A 19,966-nucleotide genomic window follows, 5' to 3' on the forward strand; every position below is an offset into this window, starting at 1 on the left:
AGTTTTATTTCATTATTCCTGGTAGGCAACCATTTAAACAACCTCAAACCTTTTTAAAGGATGACAATTTTGAGTTATTTCGAAAGTTTTCCGTATCTCACACAACAAGTACTGCTAGAGTTTCTTTCCAATGAAGCACCTAAAAACAGTTACTCAATTATTATTGTTTAGCGTTAATTAATCGTTAAAATACTGTTTATTAATTTAGTCCCAATGTTAATTTTACTAGAGACTGAATTTTGTTTGCACATGTATTCATCAAAAGTGATTGCGGCAATTCTGGCAAATAGTTTGGCAATATTTTTTCCGGTTTTAGAAGAAACGCTCCAATATTCTGCTTCCAATTCGGCTGCCAATTTAACTGCAGCCCATTTTATGTTTTTGTATTCAAAGCTATTCTAAAAACGTGTTGTCAATACTTTATAGAAAATAGTAATTACGAAAAAATTATATTACAATCAAATCCCTCTTGGTCCCCACAAGAAATACAAAAGGATCTTTTCCGATGTTAGCGTTCAGGGCTTCCATAAGCCAGTTTTTAATGTTTAATAACGTACGTGGATCGGATAAGTCAAAAACGATAATTATGGCTGAAATAATTATACAAAATACATATAAAATCAAAAAATAAAAAAATATTTATTGCGGTGTACCAACCATGAGCACCTCGATAATAGGATTGTGCTATGCTCTTGAATCTTTCTTGTCCTGCAGTATCCCATCTAAAAAAAATCGCGGCTGTTCTTTTTGCTTATATTAATTTGCAAATTAAAGAGTGGAAATGTCAAAGGGGGTATGTCTCATTTTTTGATACATTAACATTTTGCGTTTGAATTGTCGTACGTGCCCCGCCGCATGTCCTGAGAAAAGGAATATGTGCCCATCGCAATTATTGAGTAATCTCCATTTACCTTATTTTTACGAACACCGGCAACTATAACCGTTGTTGTAAATTTAACCAATTTTTCTTGATTATCTGAAAAATGTAATTTTGGCATATACCCCCTTTAGCATTTCCAACCTTCAATTATATACATACATTTGCAGGTAAAAGGGTATTCCAATAATTTTAAATTTTTCAACTTCAAAATCAACCCCAATTGTTGATTTGTAGTTGGTTTCGAACATTTTTTTGCAAAATCTAGATCGTGGCAATAATGTATAAAGTAACTTCAATTTTTCATCACATAAACAAGTTTACCTGTTAATAATACAAGTCTTTCCAACAGAAACATCACCAATAATGATAACTTTAGATATGTTTAACAATTCTGCAGTATTATTTTTCTGTTGCTCATACAAACTTTTTTCGTAAGTCATTTGACTAAAATCAGTTTGAACAAAAGGCGTGCTACTTCGATCATAAGGAACGGGAAACTTTTCGATATCCTTGTCAGCGTGAATAATTTCATTTGCCATCTTTACAATGTTTTACGTTTAGATGGAAACCCAAATGAGTTATTTGTTTGTATTGCTATTGCCATTCTCGTCCCTGTACAGACCAGCCGTTATATTTTCATAAGTAGTGTTTTTGCGTTAATCAAGTGTAAATAATAAAATAAGTTCTAATTGCGAAAAAATTTCAGTACTAAGTAAAAATAATTATTGCCTCAATTTTGGAAATAATATACTATTCTAATTATTTATATTTCGCGCCGCTGTCAGTTGACTCGATGGCAGCACCATCTTCATCCGGTTGTCAATTTACGGACAACCTCTTATTCTCTACCTTCTTTTTAAAGTGAATCGCATAGGAAATGGCTCCAAAAAAGCCAAAATCTACGGAAAAATCCGGTAAGGTGACAATTCGGTGAAACGAGAATTTGTTTTACGATTAAAGAGGATAGTTCGTAGCTACATTAATTTTTTGTATTACCTTTTGGACTAACAACTCTTTTTTTTTGACATGCTGTTATTCCACGCGTTCATGAGTTCCACATGGGTTTAAGTTGTTTGTTGCAAGTGGCATTCGGAATTAGTGCAGAGGAGCAGAAATCTTAAAAGCTACTTGAAACTCTCAAAAATTTGTTAATAAACTCAGCAAAACCGTACCCATATGGAATATTGAAAATTTTACATTTTGAGGTTATTTTGCCGTCATTTTTATACTGCTTATATTTAGCAGGTCAAAAAGACGAAAAAAAGAAATCGACGACCGCGTCATCGAGTTCGACATCATCGGGATCTTCTAAAACTCCGGCCCCTGCCCCAAAAGCTGCAGCAAAAGCTTCTACTGCTGCGTCAAAACCCCCTGAAAAAAAGCCATCCGCCAGCAAAGCATCTGCTGCAAAATCAGCTCCGAAACCCTCTAATAAAGCGGCGGCACAAACACCTAAAGCAAAGGCAACAACAAAAACAGCTGCTAAAGGAAGTACTAAGCCTGCAGCCAAAGGTTAAATGCTAAGAACTGATTGCTTGAATTCTGATCTTGTGAACTAATAGTTTATTTATTGTAGGTGCTGCCAAACCTGCTGCAAAAGGTGCGGCCGCCAAGAAACCGGTGCAAAAGCAACCTGCAGGTAAAGCTAAAGTGCCCCCCAAACCACTTTTGGCCAAGCCAAAGAAGGGAGTACCGGTTAAACAGCAAAAAGGGATTGTTGGCAAGAAAGCTACAGTTGTTGCAACTCCTGTTGCCAAAGCTTTAAGAATTAAGAAGAAGGTAGGAATAAATTTATTTTTGCTTCCAGCTTGTAAAAATTATTTTCAGTCTTGTTTATTTTATTGCAGTATAAAAATTTCTAATGATGATTTATGTGTGGGAATCTCTCTGAGATACAAGTTGATGAACCTTTAAAACACAAAACTGATATTGTTGTTCCTTGAAATACTCATTTTTATTTTTTTGTAATAGTGCTATAATGTTGTTCTTTGCTTACAGGTTATTAAAGGCCCGAATGGAACTCATAGCCGCAAAATCCGTACCTCAGTACACTTTCACAGGCCAAAAACACTTAGACCTCCAAGGAACCCTAAATATCCAAGGAAAAGTGTGCCGAGCCGTTCTCGTATGGATGCATACAATATCATAAAATATCCATTGACTACCGAAGCTGCTATGAAAAAGATTGAAGACAACAATACCCTAGTGTTTTTGGTCCATACAAAGTCAAACAAGCACCACATTAAAGCAGCGGTTAAAAAATTGTACGATATCAATGTGGCTAAGGTGAATACCTTAATTCGGCCTGATGGCAAAAAGAAAGCCTACGTCAGATTGGCAAGAGATTATGATGCGCTGGACGTAGCCAATAAAATCGGGATAATATAATTTCGATTTGTACATTTTAAGGTATTAATAAAACTGACTATAAAAATAGGCTTTATGCTCATTTGTATGTTAAGTGTTAGTTTTTGATATACTGTAACTAAGAAGGCTGATAAACTGTCATTTGTATATTGTAAAACAAAATCCAATTTCAGTTGGTGCACAGGGAAATATCCCCAAACTTTTTTGTTAATTACAACAGTTTTATATAATTACAATGTTATAATATTTCAAAGCATAAGTTAGGATGTTATAATATCCATTTGACTTAAACACCTGGTTTTAAAAAAAATTGTGCCAAACCCAAAATTAATTTTTCTACTCGGGGATACATACTTGGAATATAGAAAGTATCAAATGTCTGGATATTTAAATATGGTCACCAAGGACCACTTAAGTATTGACTGTGGATTAGTCCTGGTATAGGTATATCAAGAACTGCTAATCATACAAAAATTACTTCTGAGAAACTTTATTTCAACCACCTTTGATCGCGCATTCCGTACAAATCCCGCATGGAGAGTCTCAAAAGCAAAAAATGCCCCTAAAAGACCAACCAACGTTATATCATGAAAATCCCTAGTCGTCCCTCTCACGCTACATCGTAAAACTAACAAATAAAATGCAATAAAGGTTTAAACGTGCGCACGTTAGATGGCGCTATTCCAAAAATATTTAAGATTAATACCACAATAGCATACGCAGTTGCAACAAATTTAACTTATTCAGTTTACTGAAGAGGTACTTTATTAATTTGTAACGCGCAATGTGTTGTTTCCGTTTCCTTCGTCCAGTCCCTTTTAATTAAGGCACCCTCCAGATTATAAAGTAAATGTTGAATCATAATCATACCTAGCCGAGTGATCATAGTAATCTTGGCCAATAGAAGTAGTGGAGAAAGAGAGAACCTCACATTTAAAATTAGTCATGGTCGCTTCAAATATATTTTACAAATGTTCTCGTTTATTTTGTAGCACAACTCTTGTTAATCCTGCTAAAAAATTATACAAGTATCTCTTAAGGCAGTGCGACAGATTACCAGGAGATCCCAAAAAGCATTACCGTTTTATGATAAAACAAGTTGGGAGTTCATTTTTATTGGTTTAACATTTTCAATTCGAAATTTGCTTGTAGAGTTTTAAGCAGCACATAACAGAAAGCGACCCAGACAGAATTAAGCAGATTATAGAAAGATCTTATGCAGATTGTGAATGGATTTTGCAAAAGGTAATAATTGTTCACAATGTAAATAGTTTTTTCTATTTTCTGCGTTTTAGTATCTAGCAAAGACTTCTAGATGAATATGTTCCGAGTACCTTTAGCTACAAGTTCGACGATAGTTTCGGTTGACAAATTTTGGGCAGCAGTTTTATTATATCATGATAGGCCTCATTTAGTAAATCGTAACCTGGTGGCGTGTTCCCAAGCTGTATTTTGTCAAATTATTCTCAGCAAAAGTGGTATTCTCCTAAACGAATTGTTTAGTAAATATGCCATTTTGTATGAGGTTAGAAAATTGAAAGCCATATCCAAGGACTTTATCAATTTAGCTTTTGTTATGGCTTTAGTCAAGAGTTATGACAAAAATGCAAAGTTGGTTTTGATTACCATAGAAGATTTCAAGGCTGCTTGCAGTGGCACCTTTGTTTCTATCAGGGTCTTATTTCCAAGGCCAAAAAGCTGCCAAAAGTCTCTTGAATTTGTAACCTTCGACAAAGATGTCAACCGTGCAAGGTTTCTTAGTGTAAATAATCATGAAAAGCTTCATATTGCTCCACCTTTTGCTTATGAAATACAGCTAGGAATGGACTCTCATTTAGTAATTAGCCTAGATTCTTTCGAAGATGCTGATACTGTTCATGCACAGTGGATTGCTGATAAGTTATTTACAAAACTTTTGAAGTGGATTGACAATTTTAATGAAAGCAAGAAGACAATACACTCTTTGTCACTTGTAAATATTGATGAATATTGTTCTATCTACAACACTCTAAAAGATAAATATGGGCAAAATTTAATCAAATTATGGCCTTCAAGAACAACTACAAATCCTCAAAAGTATATTTTTGAGGACATAGCAATCGCAAGTTTTCTTATTTGTATTTGGAAAACTGACAAACATATCAATTTTGTGGATTGTGGATGCGGTAATGGACTTCTAGTGTACCTCTTGACTCAAGAAGGCTTTTCTGGATATGGTTTGGACGTCCGCAGAAGACCAATTTGGGATATATATCCAGATAACACAAAGCTGCTAGTGAGTGTCCTGTAATACACAAGGTGTTTTTTAAATCAATCTAAACTCTTATATTGTTAAATTCAACAATTATAAGACAGGTAAGGGTTATAAAGTGTAAAATAAAATGGCTATGGATATCATTTTCATCCCATTCTTTCTCTTGAGAGACTTCCATAAACTCTCTAAATCTTATACTGTAGCCAAATTTTCAGAAAATCTTAACATAGAAGTAATTTTAGTTAGCGATTGAAGATACTAGTTACTTAAAATGTATTTTTAAGTTCCTTCCAAAAAGATCTAAAATACAATACTTACATATTTACAAGAACTTAATGGATCATAGCTAGGTAGAGAACTGTTAATTAGCCAAATGGCTAAATGGCCAGTAAAATGAGGCCATAAAACTGCAGCTGCAAGTTGTTCATACTAAAATTAGATACTATTGAAATGAGAATTGATGGTTGATCAAAATAACGCCCTGTGTATGTTAAAGATATAAATGTTCACTTTAAATTGCAAAATCTTTGGCCCTATTGAGGCTATGATTGTATCATATCTTATAATTTATAGGTTAACACAGTAACACCAACTTCGGTGTTTCCAGAATGCACATGGATTATAGGGAACCACTCGGATGAGCTGACACCTTGGATACCTGTAATAGCTCTCAAAAGTAGTCCACACACCAATTTTTTCGTCCTTCCGTGTTGCCCTTATGATTTTTCTGGCAGAAAATATATTCGAACCAATGGATCAATTAGTTCATATGCAGATTACCTGAACTATATAAAAAATGTATGCGAGACATGTGGTTTTGAGACAAATTTCGATAAATTGCGAATACCATCAACTAAAAGAACTTGTTTGATAGGAATAAGCAAATTAAAGGATCAACACAATTACAATAAACTCCTACAGGAAGTTTCAAATTTTGTTGACTCCAAAATTCCAAATGACGTAGTTCAAAGAAGTGATACTGAAAAAGTACGCAATTGCACGCAATTGGGTAAAAGCGTCATTTCAAAATTAGTTGCATCTTGTATTCAAATTCTGTTATCAAAAGCTGACTATATTGCTAAACCTAATGGAGGATTATGGAATAAAGGATCGGCTGTGCAGATATCCGATTTAGCGAAAAATTTAGAAAAAGAAGATCTAAAGTGGCTAAGGAAGGAATGTGGTGGTCTGCAGACTCTTTTAAGAAACCATCGGTATTTGTTTGAGATAAGCAAGTGTGCTGTAAGGTTAAGACTTCCAATTAGAGCTGAAGAAACTAATCGATACAATGATAAACCGTGTTGGTTTTTTAAGAATCATTCAGATGGTTGCCTATTTGATGGGACAAATTGTGGATACAGTCATAACTAAAGTTATTTACAGTTTATTAGATTAAAATTTAGAAACATTCGTTCCGTATCACCTATATGCGCACGGGCGTCAAATAACCAGTATGTGGAGTAGATAAATTTAAATTTGATTAAAGTACAATAAAATATTTATGTAAATGTATCTTCCAAAACTCAGTTTCAAGGAGGGTGGCAGTGAGAGTTTATTATACAATTATTTCATAAAGAAAAATCCTGACTAATAAACTGCTGAATTGGAAGACTGATTATTGTTCAAATAAATGTTTATTGCATTTTTTATAAAGAGCAATACTTAAACTAAAAAACTAATTCTATTTATATTTATATGACAAAACGCCATTGACAAATATTTTTTTATTATCCAAGGAAAGAACTGCACTTAGTCATTTCTTCGCTGCTGGTGCAAATGATTTAAAATCATCTTTGAGGGTAAAGATTAGAGGTAAATAACGTTTTTCTTGTTTACATCTTAAAACAAAATAATGTTGACATTTTATTCCCCAATGTAAAAATTATCGAAAACTATTTTTTATTATTTGTTTTGCTGCAAAAAGAAACAAATCTATCTATCTATCTAAATTAATTCTGCTATAACACATGTTTACAATTCCGTCCCAACCATTGAGCCTTTCGGGCTGACACTGCTGTGTATGAGGTCACATTTTCATATACTTAATACTGAGAAAACAGTGAAATATACAAAAGCAAAGTATAGATAGAATTTATAGAAAACAACAAAGCGCTAAAAGGATATATATTTTTAAACTAATATAAAAAAATATATAAATTTTACTTTACATCCAGTTACACTCATACAAGGAACTATTGTAGTTTAGTGTATTTGAACAGAAATTGTTATAAAGTAGAACCATGAAACATGAATAAAAAAAACTACTAATGAACAAAAAAAAAAGAAAAAAAACTATCCTTTTTACTGAACCATAACATAAAAATAACATTTTAAAATTTAAATAGCATTTGCTTTTCAGATAAATATGATACTTAGTTTATTTAAATTTGATATTAGATTTTTTCCTAATTTTTTCATTAATATTGCTTAGTAATTCAAAATAATTGTCAAGCAGTGTGTTGTAAAACCACACTGGAAGATCAATTAACTTAGGTATTTCTAAGTGTTTTAAAAATATTTTTTATCAGAATAAGTCACACAGTTTGAATGTCTTTTCATATCTGTCAACAAGTTGAGAATAAGTTATCCAGTAGATTGACAAAGATAAATTGGGCTCTATCACTACAATATGCTATGGTGGTCACAGTCACGCCTGACAGACTATTGAGTCAGTGAAATCAACTGGATTATGGTTATAATAACATTAACTAACCAAAGTTAACCAAAATTTTAAAGTTATTATTTCTTAAGTGCTGCAATTTGTAGGTGCAATAATTGTAGCTTAAGCTTCCTCTCCTTTTTTCTAAAGTCACGTTCTTCTTCAAAATCTTCTATCTGATTTGCTATAAGTGCCAGTCTCTTATCAAGCAGTTTATCATATTTCTCTTGAAATTTTGGCAAAATGAACTTGTGACACTTTATACATGGGCAAGAGTGTTTCCCCCCACTTGAATGTTCCTAGTATCAAACAAAAAACTTTATTGTTCTTGAAAAAATGTTTTTCTTTTTGATTTTTGAACCAGTTCAATTTGAAAATTTACTCTCAAGAGAAAGAGCAGATCTCACAGAACAGCAACAATAGAATTATTTTTTGGGTAACTTCTAGAGCACATCGTATGATTGGTTACATTTTTTAACCAGCTAGAATAATTGCTAAAAAAAAGGTATCTTAAAAACCAATTAAACTGTTGCAAATGCAGTGGTTGTATTTAAAGAGTATTTTTAGATTGTATTTGTAACTGTCAAGAAGTGAAATCCTGATGCAGATAAAATGTTGGAAGTAAATTTTCAAACAACTGCGTAGACAGAAAACACATCTTTCAAATATTGCTTGCAGTTACCTACTTCTTCCATATTGGTATTTAATTCGCATTCACAGGCATATTCAATGTCTGATGAACCAACATCTGACAGTTTATAATTTGAACTTTCAATTTCATTCTAAAAAGAGTAATTATTAAACCACATGATTATTTTAATAAAGTGTTATAATTTTTACTGCTTACACCCTGAGTGTTTTCACTGTCATACATATATTCCATATTATCTTCACCCTTTCTGAGAGGATCAGTTCTTCTACTATCAAACCCATTAAACTCAAGACTGTATAAAGATTTGTCATTCATTGTTGATAGTTTCATTTCCTCACTCCCATCTCGCTTTTCAAGATAATGACTTTCCAAGCTAGAAGGTTGAATATATTCTTTTTCATCAGATGCTCCATTTTTAATTAAGTTGTTTTCTTCTTCGAAAAAAGCTTTACTGCCAAGGTATTTCCTTTTTGATTTTTCTATCTCCATCACTCTTATCTCATGTTTTCTATTTTCAAAACATTTTTTTAATTTTTGTGCATTCCTAAACAGGCCCTCAGAATTTGAAGCATTAAATTCCTTTTCTATTGTTTTCCATACTTTATTTTTGGTTTCTACAGAAGATCTATCCGTCTTTTTGTCTTCTGTAATATGCGCATATTTGCTTACTATGGACACTAAGAGTTGTATTTCATTTGTACTGAAATTTGGATCTCGTTTTCGTTTTTGAGGATATATGTCGATGTCATTGCGAACCCCCCTTGTAGAAAACAAAATGTTTTCACATTCTTTGGTCATTTTATTTTATTTAAAAAAATCTGATTCTAAAATATTTCAAAACAAATAAACGTAAATCACTGAAACAATAATAGGACCATAGAATTAGCCGAACATAAAATGAAGTCGTAATACAAAATGCAAGATATAATTTATCTTTGGGCAAATCTGTAAGGGTGAGTCGTGCAATATGAGAAACGCAATCGCTTCGAATTTCATTATTAGTAATTAAAAAAAGTTTCATTCTTTAATTAGGTCTTTTGTGTAAGGTTTAGTCTGAGAAATAAATAATATATCATATTTCAATCAAATTCTAGTAAATAAGGCGCTTTAAAAGTTTACTTACCAAATGTAAAAAAGCAATATCCATGACTGTCAAAATAAAATTGTCAAACTTTGCTAAAAAACCATAGAATTCATGCGCCATGCATAGTCATAGAGAAAGATTCAATGCTTAGAGAAAATTATAGTATCTTATGTTTATAGACGTAATTACACAATTTACAAATGAGTAAAATATTTACCCCGACAAACCAAATCCGTTTGACCAACGTCGCAGTCGTTCGAACAAAAAAAGGAGGAAAGCGTTTTGAAATAGCATGTTACCGCAATAAAGTTGTATCGTGGAGAAACCAAGTGTATGTATCAAAAAAACTCTTTTTCTGGTGCATAACTAATATTCTCTTTGTAGCGAAAAAGATATTGACGAAGTTCTTCAAACTCACACTGTCTTTACCAATGTTTCTAAGGGTCAAGTTGCGAAGAAGGAAGATTTGCTAAAAGCTTTTGGAACTGACAATCAGACAGAAATATGTAAACAAATCCTTGCCAAGGGTGAATTGCAAGTCTCAGATAAAGAACGGCAGAGTCAGATTGATCAACTTTTCAAAGATATAGCGACAACCGTTGCAACTAAATGTTTAAACCCAGAATTAAAAAGACCATATCCAGTGACATTGATAGAAAAAGCCATGAAAGATGCTCATTACTCTGTGAAACTAAATCAGTCTACTAAGCAACAAGCTTTGAGTGTCATAAAATTGCTCAAAGATTCCATACCAATTGAGAGAGCAAAAATGAGGTTAAAAGTCAATTTTAATGGGAAAGAGGCAAAAAAGCTCAAGGAAAAACTGGCAAAAATGGAAAATGTTGAGGTTGAAAGCGAAGAAAGGGATGAAACTGAAATTACATTGGTGCTGCTTCTTGATCCAGGGTGTTTTAAGGAAATTGATTCTATTGTAAAGTCAGAGACAAAGGGTGGTGCATTTTTGGAAGTGTTGTCATACAAGGAAGTAGTTTTAGGGGATGAATATATTTAATATATTTCTAAGTGTAATTTTTTTTCTTAAGTATTAATTTACAAATAAATGTGTCATTTTGTTGTGTGTGGAAATAGATGTTTGAAGATGATGAATGAGAATGTCTGAAGGGAGTGAGTACCATTTATGGACAGAAGTTGTGCTTCATTATGATTCTTAAAATTCCAGTGTTCCCTTATATCAACAAATTGAACCATAAAAGTAGGAACATAAATTGACACGTGAACTTATGTAATTTTTTTTAGCCTCATTCACATATAATACTAACTTGAATTTTATCAATGATTTACCAACTAATATGTGGGGGTTCTGCACCGTTCTGGATTTGTTATTTGGTTTTGTGGGTTATCTCACTTGTCTGTAGCAATGAAACAATATTGTTTTCGTGTATGCTACTTATTATTTGTGAAACGAAAAATAGCACAAACGAAAGTTCCCTGGCGCTTTTTGTTTTTGAGATCTTTAAAGAAGTTACCTCTGTATCTTTTCTCGCAAGTGACGAGGTCAGATCAAAGAGTTATTAAACCCCTATTTTTTAATTAAGCCTATCTATTGTACTTTATTTCGTAAATAATGTTAACTTTTTATGAATGAATAGTTGTATATAGTTATTTTAAAAAGCAACCTCAAAATTTACAATTTGTCAATTTTTGATTTTTTTTTTAAATGAAGTTTTATGACAAATAATGATATAAATTTTCACTATACTTGTGAACTGGGTTTAAAAACAAAATTTTAGTAAGCTTTCGTTTTTGATTAGTAATTGTTGAAATATTGATTCAGCAAATGAAAGAAATATTTTAACAAAAAAGCTAATCTTAACTGCTAATAGTGGAATTTTCGCCAATCAAAAATTCAAGCCAATTTATAAATCTAGTGCAAATTCATATCACGCTAGCGAAACTTTGGCAATCAGCATCTTGATGACTTTTCAATTGAGATTGATTGTGAATGTGTTTTCCAAAAAAATGTACACCTTAAATCATTTCTACCAAATTTATTGTCAGTGAGCTACAAGGGGTCCCTGAGAATGCCCTATTTTTAATCACTCTGTAGCTCAGAAACTAAGAGTGCCCACAGTTTTGTTGTTTGTGAAAACTTTGGTCTCAAAAATATAGCCCAGGTGGTTGAAAAAAAAAACAAAATAAGAAACACTGTCATAATTCATAATTATTAATTAATATAATTAAATAATTATTTCATGAACTGGATATAACTAATTGATTTTCCAAGATATCAACAATTAAAATTCATTTGAATAATTTTTCCATATGACTGAACTTACTTTCTTGCAAGTAACGGAAAATGAAACTTCTTTAATAATTTATTATTAATAACAATTTCACATTTTTTTTATGGAATTTGTTAGCAACTAAATATAAAATCTAGACATCTGCCATGTATCAGAAGCTACAAGGAACAAGGAGGAAAAACCATAAGAACATAGATTATATTCTTTGCTGAGACAAAAAGTAGGAAAAATAATCAATTTTTTAAGTTAAACACTAGGGTCTATGAATTCTCTCTCAATTTCTCTCTCTTTCTCTTTAAATTGACTGCTAATCAGCACAGAAAATCAAAAGGAGAACGATTTCAATAACAATCCAAAAAATTTTTCATTTACTGGGCCTGGATTTTTTCATCTGGTTTGGGTATGTAAATATTCTCATTTCTTTGATCATGTTTTGCAGCAATTCTGGAAACGGTAAAGAGAAAATCTGAAAGACGATTAAGATAAACAGCAGCTTCTTTATCAAGTTTTTCTTCTCTGACTAAAGGAAGCACCACCCTTTCTGTTTTTCTGCAAATTGCCCGGGCAACATGTAAAGAAGCACTTGCTATACCCCCTCCCTACAATAAACTACAAAATCAAAGGCAACGTTAAGAAATATTTAGAAAACTTACAGGAATTATGTGTTGTTCTGGTGGTGATAATTGTTTTGCATATTCCTGTATCCAGTCCTCCAACTCTTTGGTGTAGATAGGTAAAATAGTAACCTTGTTATTTCTAGAAATTGCAGTGCTAATATCAATAACAATGGTTTGAATTCTCTTTAATTTGTCCGTATATAGTTGCTCAGACTCGTAGGCATATTCCCGAGCTAATCTACAAATAATTTGTGGAATATAGAAGAATTTAGTACAGTGGGTAATAGGCACCCAATATAACTCAGCAATTCTTCTGTGGCACCTATAGCTACGAACATTTGATGGTCTTTGGGAAGAATTTCTCCCGAGAGAAGTTTTGAGGTACCGTTATCTCCATCCCTGCTAAACATTTGCATATTTTTAAACGGTGATTTCTCAGGAAGGGTTTCTTTTCTGAAATGGAAGTGATGATTATTTCAATAAAAAAAATATACCTACACTATACCTCCTTTTACTACAATAATGTCGAATTTGATTTAAATTTCTAGCAAGCAATATTTTACGAAAATCCATAATTTGGCAAATATTATTTATTAAAATTTTGAATAACCTAGACAAATAGAACAAATGGACAGCTCTTGGATCGCGGACCATCTGATAGGAGTTATTGCCTTCCCAATTTTGTTACCCTGGTTCGTCCACACAAAAGACAAGTCCTTAATTAAATAGTTATTACCATAATTATTGCTGTTTTGGTGAAGGTTTTTATTTGTTGTATTTGGGCTTTTTGGTTTTTCGTTTAAGAAGTAATATACCCATTAAAGTAAATGTTTAATTTATATTCTTTCTTTCAATCAAAACAAAAATCGACCGCTAGATGGAGCCACCAATAATTCTAATTCAATTGTTCGCGAAGCAGATTTTGATTGGGCATGATAAAAGCATCAAATTTGACGACTGGGATGTTTGAGGTTTGTGATAATTTAGTGACAAAAAAATGTCAAAACATGTAGCGGACGTGAGAGTTACCTGAAATTATATAGTGTTTTATTTTTATAACTCGTATGTGTAGTAGTGTCGTTTCGCCCTTTTCATTATTTTCTATTGATATGGCCTTAGTGACAATACAGCGAAGTCCCAGTTCCACTAGTTCTCCAAATCACGTAAGTATAGTGACATTTTTTTGGTTAGTGGTAAATTCTAAACATCGAGAATTGAGAATTTTAAAATTTTAATGTATATGTATATATATGAAATGCAAAGTTATTTGGTTAGACGAACCTCTCTTTTTATCAACTATTATTATCTCCTGATTAGTGTAAGGTTTTGTTTACTTTAGATAAAGCACTGTTGAAATCATATATATTGCCGTTTATTTACATAATGCACACCGTGGAGTAAGCTATACCTTTATAATACGTTGTAAATACCATAAATCTTTACAGAAATGTAAAAAAATACCGAATTTGGAATATTTATTCCTTATATAGAAATAACCCCAAGTAACGGTACTAGGGATTTCTGCTTTGTAAGGTTGGCGTATCGATCGTGGTTTGTTTAGAATGCAGCTGTTTCAAGTCACTGACAGTTTTAGTTTGTTTCGCCTATGGTAGCGAAGTGTTTTGGCGGTGCGGATATTTTTGTCTCGCATTCCACACATGAGTTTTCTATTAACCGAACATTTAATAAACTGAACCTGTGCGTATTAAGTGTGGCACAATGTTCGCAAATGGACGTGCGTGCGTGTTTTATTCTCCTTCGTTAAATTAAATATTTTTTTACCGGCTCATCTCAGTAGAATTCTGAATAACGCGATGTTGTATATTTTACCTCCTCTAAGGAATCAAAATCCTCCCGTGCCTTGGAGCAATTTACTATGTGCCGGTAGTAATACCAACGAAACCGGAAACTTGGCAAATAATTCTTGGAATAATAACACCGCGCGACCGCCGAAAGTGCGTTTGAGGAATTTGCAGAAAGTTCACATGAGTGAAGTGAGTCAGTTGTTTTTATTCAAAACTTCATATGACCGACCAAATTAAAAATGTCAAAATTTTAAAAAATAGTTGGGACCAACTAAGTGTATTGAATAATTTTTTAAATTCAAAAGTTCAAAAAAATTTAATGGCTATTGAAAATTCAAAAGTTACCAGCGTTTTTTAAATGTAAAATGAGGACTCTAGAACTCTATTATTCAGAAACTGGCCTGTCATCGTAGTGCCTCAAACTCAAAATAAGATTTGAAAATATGTTTTCTATTATCCTTATTTTTTTTTTACCTGTATAACAAAAATAGTTCTAAGCTGGGTTCAAAGTGCCCGAAATCTTTATGTATTTAGGGATACAATTTGTCCAGAAGCCCAAAATCAGAAGTGCCTCAGCAAAAGTGACATCGAAAACGTGTTTTCAAATTCAGAAATAGTAAAAAAGTGAAATTTTGTAGTGAAATAGGCAGTTGCTTTTGTCGGCTTAAACCCTCTGAAATATATTTAAATAATAGAGTTCGCAAATATTAAATTTCGTTTTTATTTATAAAATATGTTATTTTTTATGATTTATATTTTTATGAATCGGCATTCTTTAAAATTAAAAAAATATTAAGAAATATCCAAGAAATTGACATGTATAACTCAAATTTCAATCTTTAGTTCGAAAAAATACACCCCAACTTTCGCCAAACACTAGGAAATTTATTTGAAAGTTAATGAGGAATGAAGGGGAAACGTTGGAAACCGCTCGCTATTTGGTGAAGATGTTTGTTTTAGTCTAGGACTCCAGGCGCCTGACAGAGACGAACTGAGCAAATTGTTACATTTATTACTAGAGCTAAATTAGCCATATTTTCGTGCATTTCCATGCGCATGTAATTAGTAAATGATGAGGCAAAGAATAAAAAATGAATTCGGTCAAAAGTTTCGCAGCATTATTTAACTGTGTATTTAATCAATAAATATAATTAAGCCTGTCACGTACCTACCCTACAAATCAAATACAAAATTAAGTTACCCCTAATTCTAATTAATTATTTAACTCTGTATTTGTAGTAACCAAAAAATAAATGCAAAAAATTAATAGAAATTCGCTAGGGCAGGTGAAATGGTTATATGCATTATTGGGATCTGGACATATTTTGAGAAAATATTGCCGTAAAAAGTCCTATTCATTATTATTGACGATCTGTCAGCGGCCATATTGTTTGTTGAATGCCGTCAGGCGATTGTTTAAAAACGATATTTTGTTGAACGGATCAATTCAAAAATGTTTCGCGTATTATCAGCAAAGGTTGGCACTCTATGTTTCCAGTGGCCATATGCGTCAAACGCATTTTTTTGAAAATTTACATGAAAAAAATATAGGACTTTTTCTGGTTCTTGGGAGGTTCCACCGACCTGCTGTCTTTGCTCTCCCACATTTACTTCAAAACTGAGAACTTACCAATTCCAGTTATTGCGGAATGTTTATCGGCATTTTCTTGTAGAGTGTGTCCCATTCTTGTGCCAATGCTTTTTAATGAAATGAAAGGTGGCACAAACAAAAATATCATAGTTATTTTGGATTTTTAGATACAGAGTAATCTTGAAAATGTATTTTTATACACCCTTTGTAGTTCGATTATGCGTTAACTTAGCGAAAAGGTGATTTTTTTTAAGTAATAAATAATAAGTATTTCTCATTTAAAAGCATATATCTTTAATTTTAGGGAAAAAAGGTGTCTGTTCCGTTTGCTATGACTCATGTTAACCCAAAATATGAGAAATTGGTTTTAACAGGGACGTATTATCAATGCGCATTTAATATTGCACACACACATTTTGAGATGTAATTAACGAAAAATAACCACAACTAACTTTTTGTAATGAAGTAGGTAATTTTTGTAAAAAAAATCTGTATATTCCATGGCCTACTTGTAAAAATATAAAATTAAAGATATTTGAGATTGGATGTTACAATTTTTTAAAAAGTTAATAAAAAATCCAATAGAATTACTAAAATACATAAAGCATGTTCCTTTAAAAAAGAACACAAGTTCAATTTTTATATCAAGATGTAAGAGTTGTAGGAGAAAACTGACTACGTCACTGGAATCCTACGCAAGAAAACCTATGCAAACCAGTTTTTAATTTTACAATAGTTTAACGCATAACCGAACTACAGGGGATGTTTAAAAATTACCTTGTATCTAAAAATCCAAGATGGCTATGACATTTCTGTTTGTACCATCTTTAATTTCATAAAATAGTAGCTTGGTCTCGAAAACCGCAATACTGTAGAGCAAAATTCGGGAAAACATATTTTTTCTACTCCCGTCTGTAAAAATCCTAATTACACACCGATCTAGCATGCGGGAAGCGTCACTTTGCCACTTCAGTTTCGTTACCCACGGATCTGAGCCACTTCGGACATTTCCGGGAATTTATCGCACGGGTTTGGGAGAAATCGGATGTTTTCGGAGATATTTCCCACGCCTTGAATTGTAACGTTTGACAATTCTGACGATCATGTCAGTGAATGTATTCGTGTTGTTTTGCGAAAATGGACCCAAAAAGTAACGGTCGTAGAAAAAGTATAGTATGCAGCACTTTCGGTAAACTTTTTAAGTCACTCGTTTATTAAACAGTCGCTCCGCTGCGCTCCGCGCGTGTCAAATAAACTCGTGAGTCAAATACCGTTTACCGCGCTTGTCGCATAATATACTATTATGATATAATGCACATTTAAAATAATAACTTTTTCATCTAATGCAATTTTATTACTAATCTTATAATACTGTCAACACTACGGGTTAACAGCGAATACTGACTTGTTAAACTAACCAAATATAAAGACCTTACCCCAACTATATTTTAATTACTCTGTCATCCATTTTCTTTTACTCCTTCATAAAATAACAATGAGGAACAATTTATCGGATGGTAAAATGGTAAATTGGATGGGAAGTGGTCAATAGTATGGTAAATGGCATTTGAGTCACGAGTTTAATAAACCAGTGACTTCATACGTTTACCAAACTTTTACTTATTCTACGACCGATAGTTTTTGGGTATACTTTTGCAAAACAACAATGACCGTCAGAATGGACAAATGTCAAAATTCAAGCCGTGCGGCATCTCCGAAGACATCCGGAATGTGTGAAGTGACTCGGATCTGTGGGAAACGAAACTGACGCGTTAAAATGGCACTTTCCGCTTTGACGCTATATATCGGTGTATAATTAGGTGTTTAACATAAGGGAGTATAAGAACACCTATTTATTAGTATGGGATTTACAATAAGGATCAAGAGTAATTGTACAAAGTTTACCTACGCTTATGGGCGACACCGAAATAGAGCGTTACACTTTTTTGAAATAGCTTATAACATTAATAAACAAAAATGTTGTTCTTAAAAAAATACAACATTACAATTAATATTCGCTAATTGTAATTTTTTAAAATTTATGCTTTTCTTACTAAATGAAAAATAATAATTTACTTGGTAATTAATTTTTTAATATTCTTTTAGTGTTGTGGTCCATTATTCTTTAATGAAAGAAGAATATTGTACTAATCTAACATTGTGTCATAGCCACGGAATTCAAATCGACGGATTGTTATAAATAAAAAGAAACTTCAGCTCTGTAACAAAAGACATTGTTAATACTATCGTATTATTTATTCACGAATTTAAGCAAAGTATAGGCTTTGCGAAGATGGCACAAACTGTACAATTATCATTCGTTGAATTACTGTCATGTATATATACATAAATTATCCATCGTTCAACACAAACAATATTGTAATTAATGTAAATTCCTCGGTAAATTCGTATTCGTCGGGCGAAAAGGTGCCTAAGAATTTATTATTTTCAGTACTGTGCTGCCTAGAATCAGTGAAAATAGTAGGTTCACAAAATCGACCCCAAACCTTTATTTCTACATTTGAAAAGAAATAGTTGTGTACTAGACGTCAGCGAACAGAAGTATTATAAATAAGATAATATACACTCGGACCCACGCTCTATACTCAGTGAAAGATTAAGTTGGAATGATATTTCACTATCCAGAGTTTTCACTGTTTTCTGAAACATTTAAAAACATGAACACATGCAGTTATTTTCTTTTTTCATTTTTTTTTCATTTTTCTTCAACAAAACAAAATTCTGCTTCCATTTTTTCGCAGAATTTTTTTGCACATTTTTCAGTAAAATCTACTTTAGTGATTTAATTTTTCGGTTAAAAAAATTGTGCTGGAATTATGTGGACAATTCAGTTTCGTTAATGATATTGCCTATAAACATCACAAGTTTCGCTTTTCTTTTTTCATTTTCGTGTCCAGAATTCGGCTCAGAATTTATCCATTTTTTTAATATTGTTGGCTTTTTACACGATATTGAAATATTTTGGGGATTGAAAAATTTTTATCAAGGCCGACTGTACTTATACTCTACTAGAACTAGTAAAAATTGGCTAATTGTGCTCTAATTATTACGTTTGTGCAAATAAATTTCATTGTATTTTTTTGTTACTTTTCCACTGATTACAACATTTTTCTTATAATTGGGTACTTGTCTACAGTTCCCTTATTGACTTGGGAAAAAATCGTCTTATAGGATATTAATGCAACTATTTTTATTAACGCTATTTTGGTTGCCAGTTTCATTTGCCGCTATCGGAATGAGTACCTGAAGAAGTTGATCAACATATCGCATAGTATGCTCTTTTTACTTCCATAAATTTTTAGGTCCATTTTTGCCAAACAACATGAATACATTCCCCGAGTGATATGAGATGTGACAGAATTGTCAAATGTCAAAACACATTCCTTAGGTAGAATTTACAGAAAACATCCAATTGTTGACTAAAGTACCCAAAATCTCCGACGTGACTTGCGATAGTGGTTAACGAGGCTGACGTCTTAAAGTGACGCTTTCCGCACTCTTGATCCGTGCGTAATTACCACATATGAAAAAGGTATGCCATCGGACATGCCTGAACTTTATCTAAAAATAACATCCATCCGCCTTCCAAACTATTTAACCTTTTTGTTGTTGCCAAATGATAGATCAATGCGTTACATTAGGCCAAAACAGCAGTTAAAATAAATTTATGATAGCTAACTGTCGTTAACTTACAATCACAACTTTCGTAGACACGAATTGGTTATTAGTCAACAAAGTGTAACTTTCAGACGTCAGCATTTCGTTACTCACT

General features: G+C 32.5%; 7 protein-coding genes and 1 long non-coding RNA gene across 10 annotated transcripts in view; 5 read left to right on the forward strand and 3 right to left on the reverse strand.

Annotated features, from left to right (window-relative positions):
• Nucleotides 1–740: 740 nt before the first annotated feature.
• On the reverse strand, nucleotides 741–1,225 carry LOC132704026 (uncharacterized). Its single transcript, XR_009619209.1, has 3 exons — nucleotides 1,202–1,225; nucleotides 1,040–1,141; nucleotides 741–976 (listed from the first exon to the last, which is right to left on the reverse strand). It is a non-coding gene; the product is annotated as an uncharacterized LOC132704026 (long non-coding RNA).
• A 421-nt stretch (nucleotides 1,226–1,646) lies between these two features.
• On the forward strand, nucleotides 1,647–3,316 carry LOC132704024 (large ribosomal subunit protein uL23). 2 transcript variants are annotated; one of them, XM_060673632.1, is made up of 4 exons: nucleotides 1,647–1,794; nucleotides 2,126–2,392; nucleotides 2,457–2,659; nucleotides 2,879–3,316. In XM_060673632.1, exons 1-4 carry the CDS (start codon nucleotides 1,758–1,760, stop codon nucleotides 3,266–3,268), a joined length of 897 nt encoding a protein of 298 aa, XP_060529615.1. In that variant the 5' UTR covers nucleotides 1,647–1,757; the 3' UTR covers nucleotides 3,269–3,316. The 2 variants fall into 2 exon arrangements, with proteins under 2 accessions (XP_060529615.1, XP_060529613.1); XM_060673630.1 differs by having other exon boundaries at nucleotides 1,680–1,794; nucleotides 2,123–2,392.
• A 634-nt stretch (nucleotides 3,317–3,950) lies between these two features.
• On the forward strand, nucleotides 3,951–4,680 carry LOC132703170 (LYR motif-containing protein 9-like; the record flags this gene model as incomplete). The annotated part of the gene is made up of 4 exons (XM_060672299.1): nucleotides 3,951–4,006; nucleotides 4,240–4,345; nucleotides 4,400–4,492; nucleotides 4,543–4,680. Coding segments are annotated over 4 exons (279 nt in total), but the record flags the coding sequence as incomplete, so codon positions are not given.
• On the forward strand, nucleotides 4,569–6,872 carry LOC132703510 (probable tRNA (uracil-O(2)-)-methyltransferase). The gene is made up of 2 exons (XM_060672822.1): nucleotides 4,569–5,522; nucleotides 6,075–6,872. The coding sequence occupies exons 1-2, from the start codon at nucleotides 4,569–4,571 to the stop codon at nucleotides 6,870–6,872; spliced, it is 1,752 nt and encodes a 583-aa protein (XP_060528805.1).
• A 1,348-nt stretch (nucleotides 6,873–8,220) lies between these two features.
• LOC132703511 (uncharacterized) lies at nucleotides 8,221–9,805 on the reverse strand. Its single transcript, XM_060672823.1, has 3 exons — nucleotides 9,008–9,805; nucleotides 8,847–8,942; nucleotides 8,221–8,459 (listed from the first exon to the last, which is right to left on the reverse strand). The coding sequence occupies exons 1-3, from the start codon at nucleotides 9,608–9,610 to the stop codon at nucleotides 8,241–8,243; spliced, it is 918 nt and encodes a 305-aa protein (XP_060528806.1). The 5' UTR covers nucleotides 9,611–9,805; the 3' UTR covers nucleotides 8,221–8,240.
• A 156-nt stretch (nucleotides 9,806–9,961) lies between these two features.
• LOC132703513 (ribosome maturation protein SBDS) lies at nucleotides 9,962–11,134 on the forward strand. The gene is made up of 2 exons (XM_060672824.1): nucleotides 9,962–10,227; nucleotides 10,281–11,134. The coding sequence occupies exons 1-2, from the start codon at nucleotides 10,097–10,099 to the stop codon at nucleotides 10,906–10,908; spliced, it is 759 nt and encodes a 252-aa protein (XP_060528807.1). The 5' UTR covers nucleotides 9,962–10,096; the 3' UTR covers nucleotides 10,909–11,134.
• Nucleotides 11,135–11,931: 797 nt separating this feature from the next.
• On the reverse strand, nucleotides 11,932–13,584 carry LOC132703437 (corrinoid adenosyltransferase MMAB-like). The gene is made up of 4 exons (XM_060672692.1): nucleotides 13,283–13,584; nucleotides 13,069–13,230; nucleotides 12,814–13,015; nucleotides 11,932–12,759 (listed from the first exon to the last, which is right to left on the reverse strand). Exons 1-4 carry the CDS (start codon nucleotides 13,429–13,431, stop codon nucleotides 12,529–12,531), a joined length of 744 nt encoding a protein of 247 aa, XP_060528675.1. The 5' UTR covers nucleotides 13,432–13,584; the 3' UTR covers nucleotides 11,932–12,528.
• A 127-nt stretch (nucleotides 13,585–13,711) lies between these two features.
• LOC132703351 (protein phosphatase Slingshot) overlaps nucleotides 13,712–19,966 on the forward strand; it is a 200,946-nt gene continuing 194,691 nt past the window's right edge. The window contains exon 1 of one of the 2 annotated variants that reach the window (XM_060672547.1): nucleotides 13,712–13,940. In XM_060672547.1, coding sequence (XP_060528530.1) covers nucleotides 13,842–13,940 — 99 coding nt within the window. In that variant the 5' untranslated portion in view covers nucleotides 13,712–13,841. Of the gene's footprint in view, nucleotides 13,941–14,386; nucleotides 14,772–19,966 lie in introns of those variants that run through there. The other variant, XM_060672546.1, reaches the window with a different exon arrangement.

This window comes from Cylas formicarius, unplaced genomic scaffold (assembly GCF_029955315.1).
Source record: "Cylas formicarius isolate icCylForm1 unplaced genomic scaffold, icCylForm1.1 PGA_scaffold_6__28_contigs__length_40554024, whole genome shotgun sequence".
Classification (NCBI taxonomy): domain Eukaryota; kingdom Metazoa; phylum Arthropoda; class Insecta; order Coleoptera; family Brentidae; genus Cylas; species Cylas formicarius.

Bases quoted from the DNA above. Each gene is read 5' to 3' on its own strand.
- LOC132704024 (XM_060673630.1), top strand. From the start codon at position 1,758: ATGGCTCCAAAAAAGCCAAAATCTACGGAAAAATCCG. The intron at 2,393-2,456 runs GTTAAATGCTAA...TATTTATTGTAG, and splicing joins TACTAAGCCTGCAGCCAAAG to GTGCTGCCAAACCTGCTGCA. The intron at 2,660-2,878 runs GTAGGAATAAAT...CTTTGCTTACAG, and splicing joins CTTTAAGAATTAAGAAGAAG to GTTATTAAAGGCCCGAATGG.
- LOC132703510 (XM_060672822.1), top strand. From the start codon at position 4,569: ATGTTCCGAGTACCTTTAGCTACAAGTTCGACGATAGTTTCGGTTGAC. The intron at 5,523-6,074 runs GTGAGTGTCCTG...TATAATTTATAG, and splicing joins CAGATAACACAAAGCTGCTA to GTTAACACAGTAACACCAAC.
- LOC132703511 (XM_060672823.1), bottom strand. From the start codon at position 9,610: ATGACCAAAGAATGTGAAAACATTTTGTTTTCTACAAGGGGGGTTCGC. The intron at 8,943-9,007 runs GTAAGCAGTAAA...TACTCTTTTTAG, and splicing joins ACAGTGAAAACACTCAGGGT to AATGAAATTGAAAGTTCAAA. The intron at 8,460-8,846 runs GTAGGTAACTGC...GTTTGATACTAG, and splicing joins TAAATACCAATATGGAAGAA to GAACATTCAAGTGGGGGGAA.
- LOC132703513 (XM_060672824.1), top strand. From the start codon at position 10,097: ATGAGTAAAATATTTACCCCGACAAACCAAATCCGTTTGACCAACGTC. The intron at 10,228-10,280 runs GTATGTATCAAA...TTCTCTTTGTAG, and splicing joins GTATCGTGGAGAAACCAAGT to CGAAAAAGATATTGACGAAG.
- LOC132703437 (XM_060672692.1), bottom strand. From the start codon at position 13,431: ATGGTCCGCGATCCAAGAGCTGTCCATTTGTTCTATTTGTCTAGGTTA. The intron at 13,231-13,282 runs GTATAGTGTAGG...CTTCCATTTCAG, and splicing joins CATTATTGTAGTAAAAGGAG to AAAAGAAACCCTTCCTGAGA. The intron at 13,016-13,068 runs GTGCCTATTACC...AATTATTTGTAG, and splicing joins GAATTGCTGAGTTATATTGG to ATTAGCTCGGGAATATGCCT.